This window comes from Panthera onca, chromosome D1 (genome assembly GCF_046562875.1).
Source record: "Panthera onca isolate mPanOnc1 chromosome D1, mPanOnc1 haplotype 2, whole genome shotgun sequence".
NCBI classification, from domain to species: Eukaryota; Metazoa; Chordata; class Mammalia; order Carnivora; family Felidae; genus Panthera; species Panthera onca.
The window spans coordinates 44356267-44380824 of NC_138348.1; the positions used below are offsets into that span (position 1 = coordinate 44356267).

At 42.9% G+C, this 24558-nt stretch overlaps 1 protein-coding gene across 1 annotated transcript in view; it reads right to left on the reverse strand.

Moving 5' to 3' along the window:
• PDE3B (phosphodiesterase 3B) overlaps window positions 1-4822 on the reverse strand; it is a 175208-nt gene extending 170386 nt beyond the window's left edge. Inside the window, exon 1 of the mRNA XM_078433255.2 lies at window positions 3730-4822. Coding sequence (XP_078289381.2) covers window positions 3730-4704 — 975 coding nt within the window. The 5' untranslated portion in view covers window positions 4705-4822. The remainder of the gene's footprint in view (window positions 1-3729) is intronic.
• Between the last annotated feature and the right edge of the window lie 19736 nt (window positions 4823-24558).

Here is a 24558-nt window from a genome sequence, read left to right on the forward strand (position 1 = left end):
ACAAACAAAAGGCTAAAAGCAGATTATAAAGGACTTTGTAGGCAAGGGTCAAGAGCATGAACTCTATCCTGTGAACAATAAAAAGTCTAAGAGATTTTTAAGAGTGAGTGATTTGATTAAATCTGTGATTTCTGAAAGATAATTCAGATGGCAGAGGACATATTTACAAAATAGAGCATAAAATCATTACATAGGTTGATATTTTACTACAAAATATTAACATGAAATGAGAATAAAACGCTCACTCATTAAAACCGTAAAGCAAAGTTCACAAATACTACAGTATGAGTAAAGAAATTCATACTGGGGTTTGCCTTGCAAATTCCTTAAGGGGGTAAATAATCACTTAAACTTTAAAGTCTTTTTTAAAGGCCTACCTACTACATGTGTATATCTCTTTCATATAAAATTAACACTTTAAATAATATTTATGGGCTTTAAGGCCACAGAATTTTTAAATATTTACCTAACCATTTAGAAAGCACTTAGCATTTTAGGTATAGAAAAATATCTCACACAGTAACTTACACCTTTCAAAACCTCCTATTTACCTAGTCTATCACACACCAAATCATCTGGTTGAGAAGCTGAAAACTACATTGTAGAATAAACAATTAAAATGGCATAGATATGTAGTTTGTTATACTCTGGTCAATGCCTCTATGTAGACAACTGATTTTTTTTTTTTCTTTTAGCTTCCTATTAGTTTCAGCTGACTGCTGGCAAATGCACCACAAACCGAGTGCTTCTTTCCATTAACCCAAGAGAGGACACAGTCAGCAGTAACTAGATTTAAACTTTAAATCTCTAAATGCTTTGCTAAAAACAACAAAAACCCTTAGCTAAGAAATGACACATACACAGCATTTACATCAAGTACTACCAGTCTAATTACGAAAATCAAGCGCCTTACAAACATATGCCATTAATTTTCAACATCGTACCTAATATTCCAAAAGTTAAAAATTATTTTAAATACACTCCGACACAATTAAAAGCATTTATATGAGTTTTCAATTGTTTTTCAAAGATGTTCATAAAAACATTTAAGTTCTTGAAGAAATCAAAGTATAATTTTGTTATCAATCCAAAAATGAATCCACATATACTTTTTTAAAGTGCTCTATTCAAAAAGTAGAATATCTGTTCAACTTTTCCAATTAGAAAACATAGCTTATTAGTATCAACATTCAACATTTAAGTAAAACTTCAAGAACTACTAATTTGTGACGTTTTAGTTATACTTTTATTTATACCTTACTAAAAGAAATGGATTCTAGAACTGAACGGTACTATAGAATTAATCTACTGGGATCCCCTAACTTGACAGGATACTGAGACTCACTCACTTACTTGTCCAAGATCACACAGTAGAACCACGACTTAACCCTTGACTCTCTGCCTATGAATTCAGGACATTTCCCCCTGTAACAAGTTCTACCCAAAATCTTTTTTGCCTTCCTTCACTTTCTGAAACAAAAAGGCGACTTCACAATTGTCACATACAAAGTTCACCACTTTGAAAATCAGAAACATCTCTTGGTCTTTTACTTCCGTGAAAGTACTAATTTCTCCTTAACTTCTTTAACCTAATAAACATGCAAACAAAAGCCACAGACCCACTGTTAGACTTCAGGAATTTAGCATAAGTAAAAATGAATGTTAATTATAATCTTTGCGAAGTTAAAAATATCTAGTAATTTGTAGTAATGCCAAAATAGTACTACTTTATGACACTGAATGTTAAATAGCCACGTATAAACCCTTGAGCTAACATCATATATTTAAGACCCCAAAAATGGTTTCTACTCATGTGAATACGGGTTTTCTGAAATAAGAAAATATGCCCTTTTTAAAAGTGAAATTGTGTTTTCCTCTAATACAAATAGTAAAGGAAGCAACCTAGCAATAACAACACCACTGCACCTAGCTGAAGACTGAAAAAGGTTACTGTTGGTAAAAGAGGACCACACTAGGATTAAGATGACCAGAGATCTTCAATTTACAAGAAAACAGCCATAACTGGCTATACCAACAGATTACAATTAAAATACATTACAGTGCAATACTGTTAAGTACAGGAAAATTGTTTACAAACGTGATGAGGCTGCTAAAACACTTTTCTGGTATGAAAAAAATGCAACCTATTCACATATAGTCAAGCCAACTGCCATTCTAGCCTGTGAAAAGAGCTGAAATGACTTTGCTCTGCAGCTTTTCTCCCAACAGTGTTTCCTCCTGACACACATCTTTCTAAGCATTGTCTAGACAGCATCGCTGGCTGTAAACTTAGAAAACAAAAGGCATAACACTTTTTGAACAATTCTTTCTAGCATGTGGCCCAGTAAGTACAGACCACAAAAGCGGCCTCTGAGAGAACGCTTTTCAAGAAAGCAAAGTGTGGTCTCATTGGAACCTTTCAGATCAGTGTTAAACATAAAATCAATGTAGTAGCTTGAAGACTATTAAAAAGAGAGCATCGGACGTAGTAAGAACAAGAAACTTCTGTTTCAAATACACTGGGTCCCAGTGTAAAACATAGCACTGGTCAAAAAGCCTGAAAACCAATGGTGTAGACTCCTACTCTCCTACTTAAAACCTCTACGCTCCTCTTTCTAGCTGCTTAGAAAACAGCATTGAAAACTGAAACGTGTAGGTTCAAGTCCCAGCACTGCCACTTAACTGGATGTGGGAAGTAGTTGGGTAACTTCTATAAGCCTCAATTTACTCATCTCTAAATTGAGGTTGTCATCCACCATACAGAGCTTTTGTGAGGATTTGAGAAAATATATGTAATATTTTGCACCTAGCAAATGTTCAATGAATAGCAACTATATTTGCTGATTTCTTGGTGACATAGGACAAGATTTCTCCAAACTACATAAAGAGCAACTTTTCCCTGAGGATGATTTCAATTCCTTAAAACAAAACAAAACAAAACAAAAAAAACATGTAAACCTAGAGGGGGGAGAAATGGAAATACTTCTGGCATCTTTCCAGACATTACTAAGTTTAAAGGTTAAATTGTTACAACACTCTCCTAATTATGCAACAAATACCCATGGACAGGAGTTAGCCTGTAAAAGATTATGATGGGCTATACTACTGAAACTGGGAGAGGTGGGGAAGAATCCCTTAAAAAGTATTCCCAACTATCTTTTCATCTACACTAACAAGCCTCAGTTCCACAGCTCATCCCTGTTCATTAGGGATCTCGAATAGGATCTCGAATTCGTCCTCTCGATTATCAAGAATGAAACCGCACTGATTAAAATTTATACACACACGCGCACGCGCGCGCGCACACACACACGTGTATTCAATCTAATTGCTATATGTTATCATTGGAGAGATACCACCATTATACCAGCAACAGGCAAACAGCACCAAAAAGACATAACTCAGTGTGTGCCAAAGTGGCGAGTCGTCGATCTATTAAACCGCAAATAACTCACCTCATTCCTCTGAGAACTCTGAGAACAAAGTCTTTAAAAGTTGCAATACGATCAGTCTGAGATTTCATTTCTATTCCAAGATAAAAGGTACTTCTGCACGTTTACAAAGCTTCCTGTAATTTAGCATTTCTTTCCAGAACAAACCTGCCCCCCCACCCCCACCCCCGGAAACCCTGGAAGCTAACGTGCTTTCGAGAACGCTAATTCAAGTTGGGAATCGAAGCGATAAAACCGCACTCGCTTCCTTCCCAAGCCGTGCTTTCTGGTACCATACCTGTTCGCGGGAAATGCAAGGCAACGAAGGTCTCCTGAACATCTTGGAACTGCCGGAGTAACCGGCCGAAGTTTCTCCGAACGACACGCAGCTGGACCTCCTGCGGGGTCTGATCACAGGCACTTTGTCCTCGGCGGTACTGGCCAAGCGAGGGTGATGAGGGGCTTCCCTGATCTGGAAGAAGTGATCCAAGCCCAGGGCCAGCAGGCAGCCGGCGTCCCCGACCAGGCAGGCGAGCAGCGGCCTGAGGGCGGCGGGCAGCGACCCGAGCCCGGTGAAGGAGACCCACCAGACGAAGCTGGAGAAGAGCAGCACCAGGATGCCGTGCCGGAGCCCGGCCGGGTGCACGAGCGTCAGCAAGCCCACGCAGCTCAGCGCCGAGAACAACCTGCCCGCCACCGCGGGGGGCGTGTGCTGGGCCGCGGCGGGGGGCCCCCAAGCCCAAGTCCACGCCTGCCACGCCAAGAAGTCCCCCAGGTAACAGCAGGCTGGCAGCGCCAGCAGCCACCAGGCGCCGCCGCCGCCGCCGCTCCGGCCCGGCCCGGGGCCCCGCTTGCTCCGGGTCAGGAAGCAGGTGAGGAAGAAGAAGGCACAGGCGATGCTGAACAGGGGGCTGAGGCTGTGCGAGCACACGCTCAGCACGGTCCGCAGCCGGACGGCCCCGGCAGCCCAGCTCCCGGGCCCCGAGCCGAGCAGCAGGGCGAGGACAAAGGCGGCCAGGGCGCCCAGCGAGAGGCGCGCCCGGGCGGAGGGGGAGCCGCGGCGCGGCTGCTGGGGGGAGGCCGGCGGCGGCAGCAGCAGCTCCACGTTGCAGAAGCGGCAGAGGTGGAAGAAGAAGCCACGCGGAGGGTCCTGCCGCAGGGGGCTCACGCAGCTCTTCACGTAGCCGTTCCTCAGACTCTCGGGGGGCGGGCCGGCCCCGTCCGGCGCCTGCGGGCACCGCATGGCTTTGGCGTCTCGCTCGTCCCTCCTCATGGCCGGGACCCGGGCTGGCCGCGGGGCTCGGCACGCCCCTCTCGGACCGCGGCGGCCGCTCGCGCTCCCTCAGCACCCCCGGCCCCGCGCTCCGGGCGCCCCCCCGGCTCGGCAGCGCGTCAGGGTTGCGCCCGCCGCCGCGGCCCGGGATCCCCGCCGCGCGGGCGTTGGAGCGGCGGGGTCCGCGACATGCTGGCGGAGGAGAGGGGCGGAAGGGGCTGCTCCCGGGACCGCTGCGGCCGCCCCCTCCGCGTCCCTCGGGCACCGCTCGGGACTGGAGACTCGGCGTCGCCTCCCAGCTCCCGCGGGCTGCAACAGTTACCTCCCGGCCCCAGCCTGGTCCGTTGGGCGCGCGAGCGGCGGCGGGCGGGCTGGCGCTCCTCCCCCGTGCCTGCCCCGGGCCGGCGCGCGCCCCGCCCGCCGCTCGCGCGCGCCCTCGCCCCGTCCAGTCGCTGTCGCGGACGCGAGCCGGGGATCCCGCGGACTGAGCGCGCCGGGACCCGGGAGAGCGCGGCCGGGGCCACCCGGAGACCGACCCGGGCTGGCAGAGGCGGGCGGGGTCTTCTCCGGGTGGGAGGGGGCAAGCCCGCTATCCTGGGACCCCAGGCGCGCGGGTTCCCTTTGGGGCTAAGTCACAGACACGCACCCAGGCTCCGACAGGTCACCACTGGGGTTTGGGGGAAAGAGGGCGTTTGCGGTCCCCAAGGGCAGTGCCTACTTGGGAAACCGAGTTGTGGGGGGCGGGGGGAGCCGGACCCGCCTCTCACCTCATCCAGGTTCAGGGTGGGCCCCTTGGACTGCCCGAACTGTGCCACCCGGTAAGGTCCAGCCACCGCCAGGGGCATGGTGAAGGATCCCTGACCGTGTGGCTGGGTCTGCCCTCAACAGCAACGTGGAATCTTGAACCACTCAGTAGGCCCGGAATATTCACGGTGGTCTTAGGAAGGAGCGTGCACTTGGAGTGCTCCCGCAGAGCATCCATCTGAGTAGATGCTATTGAGCTATTGAGCTTCCTCAAGAACCGTCTTCACAGGCAAGGAACTAACGTCCCATCCTCCGCTTCCTACCCTTGCCATACATACTCATTAGCTCATGTCTGAATCTCCCTAAACAAGCGTAGAAAATCTGCTGTCACACAGCTTTTTCCACGTTGGAGCCTTTTTCACTGTAACGGCGTGTTCTAGAGAGGAGGGATGGGAGGATTCGGAGTCCTCTCCAAGACCAGTGCCCAGTTTGGATCGGTTGGCCACAAAAGAAGCAAAATAAGATGCTATCTGTGAATTACTGGTGAAACTAGCAACATGGAAACACTGACTTGAAAGTGACAAGAACTTTGCTGTACCAAAGGGACTGCTCTGGAATCTAACCAATCATAACTGCCTTAGAGAGTGAACTGTGTTTCCCTCCACCCAAACTCTCCCTTCAACCTCATGACAGGCCTGCATTTCTCAAAGAGCTAATTCCACATTTTTCCAGGGAGATGAGAAACCTTACTGTGTGGTAAATCCCACAAACAGGCCCATTTTTCACCAATTAATCTCTGCCCACAGCCATGACCTAAAACAGACCATTTTCGTATATGGCCATAGTTCACATACATAGCAAAAATCCTGAGAAATTAGCACAAGCATTTGACCCAGAGGAAAAAAAGACCAGAATTTCCCTTTCCGTTTCTGTCTCTTGAACAAAAGAAGAAATATTTAATAGAGTTTTCAAATCGATTACTCAAATGCTTTCCTTAAAAGACCAAAATCAGGGGCGCCTGGGTGGCTCGGTCAGTTGAGCATCCGACTTCGGCTCAGGTCATGATCTCACGGTCGTGAGTTCGAGCCCCGCGTCAGGCTCTGTGCTGACTGCTCAGAATCTGGAGGCTGTTTCAGATTCTGCGTCTCCCTCTCTCTCTGCCCCTCCCCTGTTCATGCTCTGTCTCTCTCTGTCTCAAAAATAAATAAACATTAAAAAAAAAAAATTTAAAAGACCAAAATCCATGGTGTCTCTTTTTTCCACCATCACAATGGAAATTTTTGTTTTTAAGTATCCTCACAACACAGCTCAACAAATACTTTTAAATGATATGCACAGAACTCATCATTACCAAAGTAGGAAACTGAGTGGATGCATTTGAGCTTTTACAGAAGAGCATGGCAAAGCTACCAATGGCATCCCTGAAATGCCCATTATAAATTCTCGTAAGAAATAATAAACCGATTTGAAAATTAGAACAAATTCAGATTAAAGTTGTTGTTTTAAAACCTTGGGTAGTAATCTGAGGTGGGATAGGCATGGAAATATTAATGGCCTAGAAATCCTTTTCATAGTTTGTAATCCTGGCCCAGCCATTCATGCCCTGGCAGTAAGCAAGTCACGTAACATTTCCAGTCCAGTCCTCATTCTTCTCAATTGTAAAATTGCCAAAAGTTCATTTTGAAGACCTTTCAAGTTCCTTCCGGTCTTGGGGCGCCTGGGTGGCTCAGTCAGTTGAGCCCCAGACTTCAGCTCAGGTCATGATCTCACGGTTCGTGGATTCTAGCCCTGCGTCGTTGGTCTCTGGGCTGACAGCTTGGAGCCTGGAGCCTGCTTCAGATTCTGTGTCTCCTTCTGCCCCTCCCCCACTCTTTAAAACAAACAAACAAACAAAAAAGTCCCTTCCGGTCTCAAAAAGTTTAATATCTGTATGACAAAAATATGTAGGCATCGTTAGGATCCATGTTTCAGATTGCCAAGAGCAACCTTTAAATTATTTGTACCATCAAACTAAAGCAAACTCTCAGTGTTGACAAATCAAAATAAAAGGCTTTGTATCAAAGAACTATTATCTGGCAAATAAAATTCAAAATACTCTTCATACTTTCCAGTTCTTTCACCTTTTTTCAGCTGTCTACCCAAGTCTTTATAAGGCTGACAGCCCAAGTCTTTCAATAACCTATATTTGGCCTGCATACCTCTAAACACCAACCCAGCACCTGACAGGATTCTAAAATAAAATGTAAGGACGTAACCAAAGACCATCAGTTTACTTAACTAAAATTACGCACAAAAAGAATGAGCTTGCTATGTTTATAGCAACTCCCTTCTCTGTTTACAGTCCATGTCAAAGATTATTAGTAAGGCACATTTCTTAGAGTTCAGATTATTTAATTATTCTTTTGCCAGATATAAACAACCAATAGAATTACTTAGCTCTTGTCTTTAGGTTCAGGAATGTATGACCGTTATCTGTTGTGAAAAAAAAAAAAAAAAAAGACCTAAAGTCAACGTCACAACATACCTTTGACTTTTCTCAGTACTCTACCCCACCCTTATTTTACCTAACTTTGCCTGTGCTCACATCTAGACCCCATGATCTCCTCCACCAGAATCATTCTCCCAGTTTGATGATCCTATGACATGAGATCCTAGTGCTTACCACCCAGCTCCCCAGCTGTCCTGGTGCAATGCAACCCCATATGTATTCCTCTATTCTAAATGGGGTCCTTGCTCTCAAGTTCCAGACACCCTGTTTTCCCAGGTTCCCCAGTTTGTAGGATGAGAATTTCGTTCTCCATTTTAGGTACCGACACCAGTAAGTTGATAGTGCCTCCAATTAACTATGGGAAAGCTAAAACCCTGTTTAGGTCTTTCCAATCTCAGAGCCAAAAACTCAGTTCCTAAACACTAGTCCACTATTCTAGTAGCTAAGTATCCCCCTTGACAGACCTTCTAGATGCTGCTGCTTACCCACTTGTCTAACCTTATAGGCAGCACGACTTTTACTTCCTCAATTCTCCTGTATACCATTTAATCTCTCTCCCATATTGAATGTATGTCCCATCACTGGGCTCAGCCCAGCGATTAGAACACCTACCTCTTCATCTGGGACCCCTGGTGCTCACCATTGCTGCACTGGAAATTGCCTTCTCTATGAATTACCTTGCTCTCTCCTTAACCTTCATCTTCAGAGAAGCAAAATAACAATTGAGCCTCCTGTTAGGTCTCAGCTCCTCCTCCCCAACTGTCCTATCTTCTGATAAAGTGCAACTACCTGGCCTTATAACTTGTGCTTTCAACCTTTTTTAAGAAGATAGGATTATTTTCTAACTCTAAAATCCAGATGTAAAGAAAATCCATGTCTAGGGCAGTATTTCCAGAAATTCCCTTCTAAAATTAAATATTTTTTAATGGATCTTAGTAGCTACATCTATTGGTGACTCTTATAATAATTCTTATGGAATGTAAGTAGGAAGGGGTAGTAAAGAGGTCGGATGAGGAATAAGACTGGGTCCAGTCATTATCACTGTCCCATTGTCAGTGACTCCTCACAATGATTATGGAGCAGCCTTTAAAGATTTGCTAATAGCAGTTGAAAAGCGGGAAATGATTGGTTGCCAGTTCTTTAAGAGCTTTTTAGTACTGTTCCCATTCTGCATTGTTGCCTCTCAACCAGGGGTTTTAAAATGTTTTTCAAAAGAAATATTATGGGGTGTCTAGGTGGCTCAGTGGGTTAAGCGTCCAACTCTTGGTTTCAGCTCAGGTCATGATTTCACAGTTGGTGAGATTGAGCCCCGCATTGGGCTCTATACTGACAACGTGGATCCTGCGTGGGATTCTCTCTCCCTCTCTCCCTCTGCCCCTTTCCCTGCTCCCTCTCTCCCTCTGTCTCTAAAAAAAATAAATATAAACATTAAAAAATACATTAAAAAGAAAAAATATTATGCAAACAAACTGACGGTTACCAGCGGGGAGCTGTGGTGGGGTTGGGGGGGAGCTGGCAGGGGGAGATGGGTTAAATAGACGATGGGTATGAAGGAATGCACTTATTATGATGAGCACCGGCTGTTGTATAGAAGTAACGAATCACTACATTGTACACCTGAAAGTAATATTACACTGTATGTTAATTAACTGGAATTTAAACAAAACTTTTAAAAAAAGAAATATTATGCAAATAAAAGCAGAATGCTCTTACTGTAGTGGAGGTATCCCCTGGAACCTGTCAACACCAACCAAGCAGTTCTGACACCTATTCTCTGACCTGAAACCCCTCTTTAGAACCCTTGGGCAAAAAAAGGAAGGGAGGAAGGGAAGGAAGGAAGTGAGAAAGTAAAGAAGGGAGGGAGGGAGAAAGGAAGGAAAAGGAGAAAGGGAGAAATTTTCTTTTTTTTTTTTTAAAGTATATTTATTTTGAGAGAGACAGAGCTTGTGGGAGGGACAGAGAGGGAGGGAGAGAGAATCCCAAGCAGGCTCACCCTGATATTACAGGGAGCCCAACGCAGGGCTCAAACTTGAGAACTGCAAGATCATGACCGGAGCCAAAATCAGGAGTTGGGCACTCAACTGACTGAGCCACCCAGGCACCCCAGAAAGATTTCCAACCTCTAAAAAATAGACCATAAAAAATGGATTTGGGGACGCTTAAGTGGTTTAGGCAGTTGGGTGTCTGACTCTCGATTTTGGCTCAGGTCATGAGCCTACGGTTCAGGCTCCAACGTTAACAGTGTGGAGCCTGCACCAGATTCTCTCCTTCCCTTTCTCTCTCAAAATAAATGGATCAACTTTAGAAAAATGGATTTGAATTTGATTTGGGAAAATGCTTAGAACTGAGTGCTCTTTCTAAAATGCATTTTTTCTGAATTCAGTAATAAAAACAGCGCTACTTTCTCAGAGATCATGATATAAAGCAGTCTGACTAATTTTAAATATCAAGGAAATTTGCAAGAATAGCCAGTAAATTAACCAGTTTGAGATTTCAAATTCCTAAAACTAGAGCCATTCCTTAAGATACCTGAAAACCTTAAAAGATTTTGAAAGAATGAAAGAATTAGCATTTACAAATATACATTTGAAAATCAAATAGACTGGCTTTTCTCTGGTATAGAAAGGATCCCTGTGTTCAATGTGCAATGGCGACTCTATTGTCTACGTGTGTTACCAAAACCCATTTTCCTTCCAGCTGACACTCATTCCCAGGTCTGGACCTCCCTTTGACTCACTCTTTAGTTTTAGTTCATCTTGACAAGACCACTCTATGCAGAGCACTCTGCTAGATAAAAACTATAAAATTCTTTAGAAGTTTCCTCAAGCTGTAGCTTTATGTCTATGCACATACTGTGAAGGAGCACAAGAGAATATGTGATAGAAACTGTCGAGAACAGTGATTCAGAACTATTAAAGAAGAAGAGAATCATTCTTTTCCAGAGTCTCCCCACTGTATGGTTGTCTGCTCTTCTTTTCACGATCTGTTTCTCCTCTACCAGTTCCAGTGGTCTCCCCAGACTCTATCTGCCTAGCTATCTTCCTATCTCACTCCCCTCCCCCTGCCTTGTCTCTTTCCTCTTTATATTTAATTCCCTCACTACTTTTACTTCCTCAGTTCTCCTATGTACATTTAATCCCTCTCCCTTATTGAATGCATTCATTCATTCAACATTTATTAAGTGCCTGGCATTGTGCTAGCTGACAAGGACCCAGTGATGACAGGTATAGTTCCTCCCTTTAAGGGTTCAGAGTGCAAGCTAAGAAAAGTAAAAAGACTACTAGAGTTCAGCGTAATAGGCACTGTGATGTAGAAGTAAGTAAGCTCAGTGTACTATGGGAGTTCAGAGAGACGCCTAACCCAGACTGGAGTGGGAATATCCGGTAGGGAATAATGCTGTGGGGCAGTCAGAGAAAGACATTTCTAGGCTTGTTATTGAAAGTTGAGTAGCAGTAACCTACATACTTGTAGGAAGAAATATAATCTGGGCAAAGGAAGCAAGAAAGTGCAAAACTGGAGGAACACAACCATAGTGCATTTGGGAAATCTCAAGTATCCTGTGGCTGGAGTGTAAGGTATGCAGGGACAAAGAACAAAAATGAGGAGGCCAGAGAGATGGTGTGTTTCTCATAGGGAATTGGACTTGATTCTTTCTATTTGTTATATAAAAGTTTCAATGTCTGTTATCATATGTGTTTATTTACATGGCTACCTCTTCAATACACTCTTCAAACACAAGAATTCTGTCCTATTCAATCTTATCTCAATCTCCATGTCATGAGTAGCAGAGTTCTTCGTTAAGACTCAAAAGCAATTTTTCTTAAGTAACCTGTACAGACTTGAACTCACGTCCTGGAGACCAAGAGTCGCTTGCTCCACTGACTGACCAGCCAGGTGTCCCAATACTCAAAATGTTTTGAAGTATGTTTGTATTTTTAAAAAATTAGGGGCCCCTGGGTGGCGCAGTCGGTTAAGCGTCCGACTTCAGCCAGGTCACGATCTCGCGGTCCGTGAGTTCGAGCCCCGCGTCAGGCTCTGGGCTGATGGCTCGGAGCCTGGAGCCTGTTTCCGATTCTGTGTCTCCCTCTCTCTCTGCCCCTCCCCCGTTCATGTTCTGTCTCTCTCTGTCCCAAAAATAAAAAGAAAAAACGTTGAAAAAAAAATTAATAAATCAGATTTTTTAGTTGTATGCCCTTGAATGTTTTTTATTGGTTGATGAATTTAAATCGAAACTCTTAATATATGATTTAATACAAAAAATGTTCCATATTGTTATTGAAAAATGTTTTTCTTAACCTCCATTTTTTACCGACTCAGTAAAAGAACCTTTTCTATCCTAGGTTTATAGAAAGCATTATACATATGTTTATATTTGGTTTAATTTCCAATAAAATAAGTGTTTAAGATGGCGCGGGTGAATTTTTGTTTTTAATTCAAGTGATGATAACTGGATGCCTTTTGCTATGAAAGAATACATTCTACTACTTCAAGAATTTCCCTTTCTCTATTTCTAGTTTTCAGATCAACAGTTGTATCTATGACACAAACCCACCATACTTCTACCAAAAAAAAAAAAAAAAAAAAAAACTGATAAAGGTATTAATTACATAGCTATTAATCTGAAATTTCCTGGATTTTGTGTGTTAAGCCTAAAACCTGAACCTTGAACAATAAACAGCAATGCAAACCCCTTCCAAGTTTTCCTGTTCCATCCTTAGACAAGCGGTAGTTTCTTCAGCTCCGGCCATCCCAGCAGATCTGAAGGATCACAGCCTACCGTTGACACTGAACTTGTGGTTAATTGTGGAGTTCTGCCACAAAACCACCTCACTACCACAAGCTGGATTTTTGCCCAGGACAGTGACAAACTGCCAGGCCAAGCAATATACAGGAGCAGCAGGAGCAAACCGCCTTTTACCCCAGACAGCAGTCGTTTCTGGACTCCAAATGGAGCCGGCAGTGGGCACACCGAAGAAAAATGCAGAAGTATGCTTTCTGCACTAAGCCTACTGAAAGTGTCCTTTTGTTGTTTTGCAGCTCAAAACGATTCATCCAAATCATTAGCATCACCAATAAATGTGAGACTATTCATTAGTAAATTTTCTTAAATGGGCATCGAGATTGGAAATAAAACTGTAATCCTATTACTCTTAACTACTAAGTGAGCTGCCTACATATGATCATTGCAAATAAGAGCAAATAATGTGTCTTTGTGTGTGTTACTAAGCTGCACGCAGCAGCAGGCCACTCTGGAAACTTTATTTGACAGTCCGGGCAACATGCAGTGAGGGAAGGAAACTGGCCCGTCAGATCTAGTTACCACTTTGTAGCTGCATGACATTGGAGGTTACTTAATGTCTCACATTGCCTACTTCACCTACAAAATGGGGATAACAGGGTCTCTGCCATCGGGTCGCTGTTATGGACTAAATTAAATTAATATGTAAAATAACTAACAATTACTAGATGCTCAGTAAATTTATGTTTCTTACATCCTACCGTGTTCTTTACCTTTTCGCCATCCTCTCGGGTCTTTTCGAGATTCCATCGGTTCTGGGTTGTTCCAAGGATATCCTCCGATTACATATATCATCTGTTCAACTCATTTTCAAGGCTTTCTCTCCGGGCTATTTTGTTCAACTAAAGTCTAAAGTCTTTGTCTTCCTAACTATGCAATCAAATAGATAAATTAGCAACTCTCTTTCATCAGAAGACAGATGCTACACCGGGTTTAATGTTCCATTCTAATTATGTACTATAAATGTTAAAAACGTAAAACATTGGGGCGCTTGGGTGGCTCAGTTGATTGAGCAACCAACCTCGGCTCAGGTCATGATCTCATGGTCCGTGAGTTTAAGCCCCACATCGGGCTCTGTGCTGACAGCTCAGAACCTGGAGCATGCTTCGAGTTCTCTGTCTCCCTCTCTTTCTGCTCCTCCCCTGCTTGCTCTCTCTCTCTCTCTCTCTCAAAAAATAAACATTAAAAATTTTGAAAAAAAATTTTAATACATTAATGTTTAAAGGAATGACTGCATATTATCGTCATAATTTTGTGGGCCTTTTATCTTAGATTTCATTCTGCTGAAAGATTTTGATTCAAGGCCCATATGTGGTAACAGGGAGAAACAGAAAAAAAAAAAAATCAAATATCAACAACTGATTCCATCCGCAATAGCATTAAACTTAGTGAAGACAAGAAAATATTTATGTTTGTAAAAGTTTATTCATTCATTCAGCATGTGCCGGGCATTGCCCTAGATACTAAAAATACAAATATGAATAAGATATAGTGCTTGGCCTCAGTTTGGTAGAGGAGAAAATATGTAAACAAGTGCAGCACAGTATGAAATGTCCTAATATAGCTCTTACCAATTACAGTGGTGGGACAGAGAGGAATTCATAGACAAAGACATGCTAGCTCCTGTATTGAATAGGGGTCCCTCGGTAGACAAGGAGAAAACTGAGCATGCCAGACAGAGAGCAGTATGTCCAAAGACACGAAAGCACGAAGTAGCATGAACATTTCGATAACCAGGTTGGTACGATCTGGGTTGGTTGGAGGATGACCATAGAGAAATGATACCAGATAGATGGGTAGAAGGGCTTCCAAATCCTGGGAAGCCCTATAGGCCATCCTAAAGAGCTGGGATTTATTCTGTGAGTGAGAAGCAACCATTAAAGGTTTTAAAGCAAGGAACAGACATATCATTTTTTTTCTTTTGCAGACCTATTTTAATTGTGCGTTTCAAATCTCAGTGCTGGAACTTCACGAAGAATAGTTTGGAAGAATGTGAGACCAAATCTAGAAAATAATTTAGGAAACCATTATAACAGGCTAAATTAAAGTTCTGGAAGGCAATGGCAGTAAATTTGGAAAGGAAGGACTGAATGAATAAATAGCAACCACAGAACTTTCTGATCAATCCCACAGGCAGAAAAGGGGAATGCAGAGAGGTTTCCCTAGGTCTAAGCTAGGTGACTACAGTATCTTGAAGCCATTAACCAGGATAAGAAGTTCTAGAGGAATAATTAAAATAAAGATGATGGATTTCATTCTGAAGAGGTTGAATCCAAGGGGAGACCCTCCTTGGCAGTTAGATGTATGAGTCTGAAGCTCAGAGAGCAGTCTGGATGAAAGAAATAGTTTGGAAGCCTGTGGTATATAAGCAGAAGCAGAAGCCCCGGAGGAAAATGGGCTATCCCCCAGGAGAATACACAGTGTGAAGTATACAGTGTGAGACGAGAAGAGAAGAGATCCTGTGTCTGAACGCTGAGGAATACCAACTTATAAGGGACATGAGAGCAAAAGAATTTCTCAAAAGGATGACTAAAAAGGAACTGGCAAAGTTAGAAAGATAATCAAGCAGAATGGTGTTACTTACTAAAATAAGGATGGGGAGCACCTGGGTGGTTCAGTCAGTTGAGCGCCTGACTCTTGATTTTGGCTCAGGTCATAATCCCAGGGTCGTGGGATGGAGCCCTACATCAGCCTCTGTGCTGAGCATGGAACCTGCTTGAGAGTCTTTCTCTCCCTCTCACCCTCTGCCCCCTCCCATGCTCACTCTCTCCCTCTCTCTTATTTTCATTAATTAATTAATTAATGAAAATAAGGATAGGACATTTAAAGCAGAGGGACTGGGGAGCCAGGGTGGCTCAGTCAGTTGAGCGTCTGACTTCTGCTCAGGTCATGATCTCGTCATGAGTTTGAGCTCCATGTCGGGCTCTGTACTGACAGCTCAGAGCCTGGAGCCTGCTTGGATTTCTGTGTCTCCCTCTCTCTCTACTCTTCCCCTGCTTATGCTCTATCTCTCTCTCTTTAAAAAATATATAAACATTAAAACAATTTTTTGAAGAAGAGGGACAAAAGATGTTGAATGCTACATTTTAAAAAGACAAAGACAGGAAAATATCCATAGGAAGTCATTGCCAACCTTATGTGGAATTTTTGCCAAGGTAGGGGCAGAAGGCAGATTGCAGTGGATTGAAAAATGAATTAATATTTATGTTAACATTAGGAAAAGTTTCATTCTAGAAAGTTTAACCAGGAAAAAGCTTTGCCTTTAGTTTCATCATTATTTTTGTTAGTTTGAGCTAAAAATCATAATTTAATTTTTTGTCATTTGTTTAATGTTTATTTATTTTTGAGAGAGAGAGAGAGACAGAGTGCAAGGAGGAGATGGGCAGAGAGAGAGGGAGACACGGAATCTGAAGCAGGCTCCAGGCTCTGAGCTGTCAGCACACAGCCCTATGCAGAGCTCAAACTCATGTACCACAAGATCATGACCTGAGCCAAAGTTGGACACTTAACTGGCTGAGCCACCCAGGTGCCCCCAAAAAAGCATAATTTAAATAGCTTACCTGATACAATATAAAGACCACACACACACACACACACACACACACACACACACTTTTCTACTGTATAAAAATAATAGCACTTCCCTTAATGGTATCTACAGTCTTCCCTACATCTTTTTTTTTTTTTTTTAAGTAATCTTTACACCCAACATGAGGCTTGAACTTACAACCCTGTGATCAAGAGTCTCACATTCTACTGACTGAGCCAGCCAAGTGCCCCCTTCCCTATATCTTTATAAATAGGTATTATAAACTAGCATTTATTTTGTGGTCATAGTGGTGTCCTACAAATAAATGAATGAAAAATAAGTGAGATCATGGATTTTATGTAATACAGAAGCTAATAAATGTTTAACATACCTATGAGGGTTTTTTTTAACTAAGTAGTTATTATTTAGCTTAGATGAATAGTGCAATCTTAGTCTGATTCTTTTTTTCTTTGCATCTCTTTGAAGTTGGTGAGAAATCATTTTTTTTAGAAGACACATTTGGTAAGATCATTTAAATGCCCTTGTTCAACATTCTTAACTTAAAATCACAATATTTTCAGCAGCTCTGCAAATAATAAACAAGCCACTAGATCTAATGAAAAACAAAAGGTAGATTTGTACAGTTAGAAAAAGTTTTTAAAAACATGTGGTCAGATAATTCAGACAAAAGCAAGCATATTTAACATCCATTTCCTGCTAAACAGCCAGGACTCAGTGCAGTGTTCCAGTTGACTTACCATCAGTCTTCACTCCAATTTTGTTTGGACTGTTCCCAGTGACAACTCTCAAGCATGGTTTGGTGCTTTAGTAACTATATTAAATGTAAGTGCAAACTGTGAAAACTAACAAGAACCCTCATATAAATTCAAGATTTTAATACTGTCTATGGGGATGGGGTGTGTAATCATATTTGGAAGGATGACTAACACTTGTCCACTCTAATATGGACAAGACTTTAAATAAACCAAAACTATGGGTTTTTTTTTAACCAATAAGCCCCATGGGTATGGCTGATATTATTCCTTGGTAACCTCTCCTTTTTACAGGTGAAAAGGTTTACATCAGATTTCCTCTCATTATGACCTTTCAAATGTTGTCTGGACCAGCAACCCACTCTCTTTAAACAAATACCAACCAACCAGGAAACCATGAGGTTTTATTGTGCTATAAAATAGACCAGACATTTCCAAGCCTTCATAGGAATGAACCTGACTAAATCATTACTAAAAATAGTTTCAAAATAAACTGTAGGCTCCAAGTTTCTCTAACAATCAAAATTCCTTCATCCTTCATCAACCCCGTTCTCAAGCTTTTTACTCTGGCCACATATTCCTAAGAACCAAGCGGTGGTAGAGGCAGGAAAAACTTCCCTTCTTCCCTTCTAGGTTCTTTGGCTGCCCAATAAGTAAGTTGATATAAGACAGATTAACAAGAGAAAAATAAATTTTGTACATAAAACAGCCCCATAAAAATATGAGATGCAAAAGACTGCCAGGTTACTGAAGCTTGTACAACATCTTAAACTAAGGAAACAAAAGGAGAAGAAGGCAGTTCACAGGAAGGCAGAGGAGATGTTTAGAAAACAAAGGTTGCCTTGTTATGCAGATAAATGTATCAGGTAAAAAGGTGTCTCTGGTAGTAGCTCTCTTCCTTTTCCAATGTAAATTTTGGCAGTTGAGGCAAAGGTAAAGAGTTTTTCCTGAAATCTTCTGGGTTTTGATTGTCTTTAGCTCCAAACAATCCTATGCCAAAGAGTATTTTGGGATGGCAAAAACTACTCCCATTTAGGATTCACTTCTATTCGATTACTGGGATATAAGAATTGAGAAAAATGTTAGCTTTATTCCCTGAATACGTTTGCATTTGTCAAAATTCTGTTTCCAGTTTTTCTATACACTACCAGACCCTAAATCAGGAGCTACTTCTTCCGGTATATGGCGGGCATACAGTGAATTTTGCAAAGAATTAAACCAGATCTTCAGCTTAAAAAAGTAGATCACCACTGATTCCAAATATTTATTAATTTAAACCCTATTTCAATTCCCTCAAAGGAATACACACTGTATGCGTGTATGTATGTTGCACATGTGTATGTGTTTGGGATGGAATCAGTTGTGTGAGAAGTAAAGGAGATGATTCATTTTCAGAAATACCGAATAAAAGCTGTATTGTCTAGTTAACAGTAGGTTTACAACCTATAGGAAGTATGTACGAACCCCCCTCCTCAACAACGGAGTCCCAAACATTTACACACTTAACCTACTGGTTGTTCTTCCCCTCTCCATTTTGAGGGCTTATTTTTTGCAACAAGCATGTGCCAAGAACAAAGGGAGGAGGAACTGAAAGTTCCTCCTGAGGGAATGTACATTTGTTCCAATCAGACTACTTTTTGGCTTACATGGGCATAGGCGATGTCCGGGTAAGGCTGTGACCTCTGTAGTACTCAGCCAATGAGGAACAAGGGGAGGGACTTGCATGCTAGGGAATAAATTGTCTGCTGTAACTGCCCTGAGTGTGCCTGTCCATCAGACACCTGCTCTTGCAAGAACATTGATTAAAGCCTCACTTGTTCTCTGAGTCTCCACACCCCTCCTTTGATTGGGTCGGTGGGCTTGTTTCTCATGGTTGTCAATAGCCAGTGGGGAACACAACATATACGAATAATTATAATGCAAAATGGAATACACAAAGAGATAGCCACATTGTAATGGGGATCAAGAAACATGACATGAGATAGGTGGGATTTAAAGCCCGCCTTAAGAGGCCTGGGTGTCCCAGTCAGTTAAACATCCAACTATTGACTTTGGCTCAGGCCGTAATCTCACAGTTTGTGAGTTTGAGCCCCATGTCAGGCTCAGCCCAGACAATGTGGAGACTGAATGGAATTTTCTCTCTGTCTCTTCCCCGCCTCTCAAAATAAATAAACTTAAAAGAGAAAAGTCCACCTTAAAGGTTGTGTAGGATTAGAGATGAGAGAGAGGAGACAATAAAAGATGAAAGGAAAGGTAAAAGAAAAAAGAGGCATTGCAAGGAAGAAAAAAGTGAAGAAAGTTTCCATGGACCACTATGTATCAGAACATAAAGTTGAAGAATGGTAAAAATGTCTAAATTATGAAGCATCCTCTAATCCTCTATCTCTATTCCTCACAACAATATGAAGGTAGTAATAATATTCATTTCACATATAGGTAAATTGAGGCATGGGGAAATGAAGTATTTTGGCAAAGATTCCACATCTAGTCATTGATAGAACAAGGATTCAAATCCAGGCAGTGTGACTCCAAACTTCTATGTGCTTCCCATTGTATGGGTAATTATTACATTTTGGTACCCAAAAATCACCTAAACAACTTCTACCCAGTTGGTAAAAATGCAGATTGTTGAACCTCAACAGTTCTGATTTAGTAAATCCAAGATGGAACTGAGGAATCTGCATTTCTACCAAACACCTCAAATGATCCTGGGGCAGAGGTCCAGGAGCCACACTATCCTGAGGTATACCACAGCAGTATTGAGCAGGACCTAGAATGGCCTTGAACATATTTAAATGATTAGTGTTATGGACTGAACTGTGCCCTCCCCCTGCCAAAAAAATTCACATGATGAGGCCCTAACTCCCAATGCAACTGTATTTGGAGATGGGGCCTTTAAAAAGTTAAGGTTAAGCAAGGTCATAAGGGTGGGGCCCTGATCCTTCCGGACTAGTGTCCTAGTAAGAAGGAAGAGACACCTGGGGTGTGCCTGCATAGAGAAAAGGCCATGTAGGGACACAGCAAGAAGATGGCCATTTGCAATCCAAGGAGAGGGGCCTCAAGAGAAACAAACCCTGCCAGTACCTTGATCTTGGACTTCCAGTCTCCAGAACTGTGAAAGCATAAATTTCTGTTGTTTAAGCCACTGGGTCTGTAGTATTTTGTTACTGTAGCCCTAGTCGACTAGTACAATGAGTTAAATTAACTTCCTGTTTCTCTTAAACTACGTGTATCTGTCACATATCAGACACTGTGCCAAAGAAGATCTTTAATTATCATCACTCTCATAAAAGCTCACTTCTATATGGCATTTTATGATTTACAAAGCCTTTTCACATGCTCTGTTACACTTGAACTTTGCAACAAGCTCTGAGGTAGGCAAGACTCAATAAGGCAAACAGCACTTACTTGGGGTTTCTTATGAGATGTAAGGCTGAGTTCAGGTCTCAAAACCCAAATCTTAAGCTGTTTTTGCTATACCACACACACACACACACACATGCACACACACACACACACACACACACGTGTGCATCATAAAGTATGGTTATTATGTAAAAGACCCATGTGCACAAATATCTTTCCTTAGCTCTAGGAAGTAAATAGCTTTACCCTTATTTTCTAGTTAAGTAAGCTATGGTTTCAAGAATTCAAGAGAACATTAGTAGCAAACATTAGTAGCAAAGATGAGCTCAAAATACTGTACAGATTCCTAGTGACTAGTTCTCTTCTTTTTTTTAGGTTTATTTATTTCTTTTGAGAGAGAAAGAGAGCATGAGCTGGGGAGGGGCAGAGACAGAGGAAGACAGAGAATTCGAAGCAGGTTCTGCACTGTTAGCGCAGAGCCCCAGTACAGGGCTTGAATTCAAACCCTGAGATCATGACCTGAAACATGAGCTGAAATCAGACACTTAACTGACTGAGCCACCCAGGCACCCCGTGACTAGTTCTCTTCTTTTATTTTTAAATTTTTTTAATGTTTATTTTTTTTTTTTTTCAACGTTTTTCATTTTTATTTTTGGGACAGAGAGAGACAGCATGAACGGGGGAGGGGCAGAGAGAGAGGGAGACACAGAATCGGAAACAGGCTCCAGGCTCCGAGCCATCAGCCCAGAGCCCGACACGGGGCTCGAACTCACGGACCGCGAGATCGTGACCTGGCCGAAGCGGGACGCCCAACCGACTGCGCCACCCAGGCGCCCCTATGTTTATTTATTTTTGAGAGAGAGAGAGACAGAGTGCAAGCTGGGAAGGGGCAGAGAGAGAGAGGGAGACACAGAATCTAAAGCAGGCTCCAGGGTCTCAGCTGTCAGTGCAGAGCCCAATGTGGGGTTAGAGCCCAATGTGGGGTTGGAACCCACAAATCGTGAGATCACGACCGGAGCCAAAGTCAGGGGCTTAACTGACTGAGCTACCCAGGTGCCCCTGACTAGTTCTCTTCTTAAACAATTGACTAGGCAGTAGTCAATGGGAGTAGTTCTCCCATTTATATGAACTAAGATTATGCCTTTGGTCCTTTAGGAATAGTTTTGCTCCAGATCCCAAGTGATTAAGTCTGCAGAATGCTAGACTATACAATGGGCTATAGCTTGAGTAATAAGGGAAACTGTAAAGGGGGGGGGGGGGCACGGTGGTATGAAAGAGCAGTTAAAGATAGAGGAAGTGATTCCTTTACTTTCATTTTCTTTCCTTTTGCTAGCACTTCCTTTTTTTCAGTTAGCAAAATAATAAAGAAATTGCAGATTGGTATTTGCAGACAACAATATTAACACTGTATGAGCAACTTCTAGAGATCCAGTATAGGAAGGTAGATTCTAAGTCTGTCTTCTTCATGCCCTACATTTGCCTGTTAGATAAGGTCTCGTTTCCCCAGCTGCGCTATGTTAGTTTGTATCCTCTGAGAAGCAGATGCCAAAATGGAATTAGACATGCAAGGGATTTTGAGGAGAACATGCCTGTGAAGGATACAGGAGAAAAAGCCAGAGAGCCTTCAGAGCATGACGCAAGTCTGACATCAGTGAAAGAGAGCAGGAAGGAAAGAGGATTAGGTAGAAAGAGCTTTACACTACGGCACAGTTCTGAGTTTCAACCAGGCCAATATGGAGGCCTTGAGCCAAAGTCACCTGTTAGAGGAGCCCGTTTCTCCCAGAAATGGGCTTCCATTAGCACCCGTGCCACACTATCATTGGCTAAAAGAAGCCCGAGGGAAGTGTTAGCTCAGTGCAAAAACAAGGGTGGATCCAGAGGGCAGGATTAGGTTCAACAGTCCAGTTTGCTTCCCACAACACTTTGAGTGGCAAATTTTTGTGGTTGCCAGAGTCCACCCCAAGCTATGGACAAATCCACTTCTCTATGCAGAGTTAGGGAACAGATACTCCATGATTCCTATGAGTCTTTCTTCCTGAGAGAAAACTTAGAAAAAGGAAGTTGGTGAAAGGAATCAGAGCCCCCATTGCTGCAGTTGTTCTTGGGGCTACAACTGGTACTCATCCCCCACCTCCACGGGATTCTCAATTCCATCACCCTCAGCTACCACTTAGGCAAGCCTAGGTAGCTTACTTCACGGGGTGACCCACACCTTCATTTCTCTTTTTTTAATTAATTAACTTATTTTTAAGTTTATTTTTTTGAGAGAGACAGTGAGCAGAGGAGGGACAGAGAGGGAGAGAGAGAATCTCAAGCAAGCTCTGCAGTGTCAGCGCAGAGCCCAATGTGGGGCTTGAGCTCATGAACCATGAGATCATGACCCGAGCCAAAATTAAGAGTCAGATGCTCAACCAGCTGAGCCACCCAGGCATCCCTATTGCTTTTTTTTTTTTTTTTTAATATTTATTTATTTTTGGGAGAGTGCAAGCAGGGCAGGGGCAGAGAGAGGGGACAAAGGATTGTAAGTGGGCTCTGCATTGACAGGCTGACAGCAGCGAGCCTGACGTGGGGCTCAAACTCACGAACCACGAGATGGTGACCTGAGCTAAAGTCAGATGCTCAACCGACTGAGCCACTCAGATGCCTCCAAACCTTCATTTCTGATGAACCTCAGCTCTAGGCAATCGTACCCCGTTCAAGTCAGTGTTGCTGCCCATGTCCATTCATAGCTACAGTGGATCAAGGGAGTACCAGGAGGCTTCTAAGTAGGTCACCTGAGTTCCAAACATATTCTTATCCCCGTTGTGTAAAAGCAGCACTATCTTCTCCTGATGATCAGAGTTGATTACCCCTGCCAAGATGAGAAGGTCCCCTTCTCACCTGTTGGTCTTGGACGCAAGGAGTCCAAAGTACCCAGGGTGTATCCATAGCATATGGTCCAATGAGATATTTACTCTATCCCCTGACAAGAGCACATCCCTTTTGGGCACAAGAACTGCCAGAATTGAAGGTACAGGAAGCACAAAATCTCCCAGTGAATTTTGGGAATGATGGTAAGTGGTGCCATTATGGATTCTACCCCCTTGGTGTCCATTGTGTTCTTCCTACTGGGGACCATACAGAGGTCTCTGATGTAGCCCAGATCCCATTTCAGCCACTGCAGTTGCAACGACACTCCTCCTCTAGCTCATACCGATAGTTATATGGGCAAGGAGGAGAGGGTTCTCATATAACCAGTGAGGAAGGAGGAAAAGCCTGAGGAAAGATGGCACTTCATCCTTCCAGGGTGCTGCTTCTGAGCTGGTGTTGCAGCTGTGCCTTTAGAAGCATCCTGATAGATGCTTCAAAATGATGCGGGATATGATATGGCATGACATGATATAATATATGATATGATATGATAGTGCATCCCCATGAATCCAATCCTACATCTCCTTCACAACAAAGTGGATCACCTGTTCAGATGTTTTATTGTGTGGGATTCTACACCCGTGGATCAGGCATTCTGCAAGTCCCTGGGATTGTGGTGCTGACTGATGCACTGCAATTAGGAAAGACAAGACTGGACCCAGCATATGTATCCATCCCTGTAAAGACAAACTACTAGTTCTTGTAGTTGGCTTTCTACCAGTTAACCAGTTGGTCTCATCAAGAAATAATTATATTGGTCTCTGTTGCTCACAGGCTGGACATTCAGCAGCAGCAGAAGCTAGATCAGCTTTGGGAATGGGATGTCCACACTACTGAATTCATGCATAGCAGGTCTCTGCCACCTTGGCAACTTTGTCCGTGTGCCATCATAGCTGTTCCATGGTGGCCAATGACAAAGCCTGGCCTACTGATCTAGTTATTATATTTACTTGGCTATTTACAGTAACTGTTCCATGGTGGATGCTTTCTATTAGGCTATAATGTGTGATACAAACTCTTCATGTTCATCGACATGCCTCTATCTTTGTGTCTCCAATTTTCTAATTTTTTTCTCTCCAGGCCACTTCCCACATCTGTACATACTGGGCCAGTTTTCACCACACAAAACATAGATGTGTACGTGCACCGTTCACAGCTCCACCCTTTGGGAATATTTTCCCTCCCTGCTGTTTCTACCAACGTAGCTATAATGCAGCCGTGGTTCATTTTCAGCTTGTGCTCACGT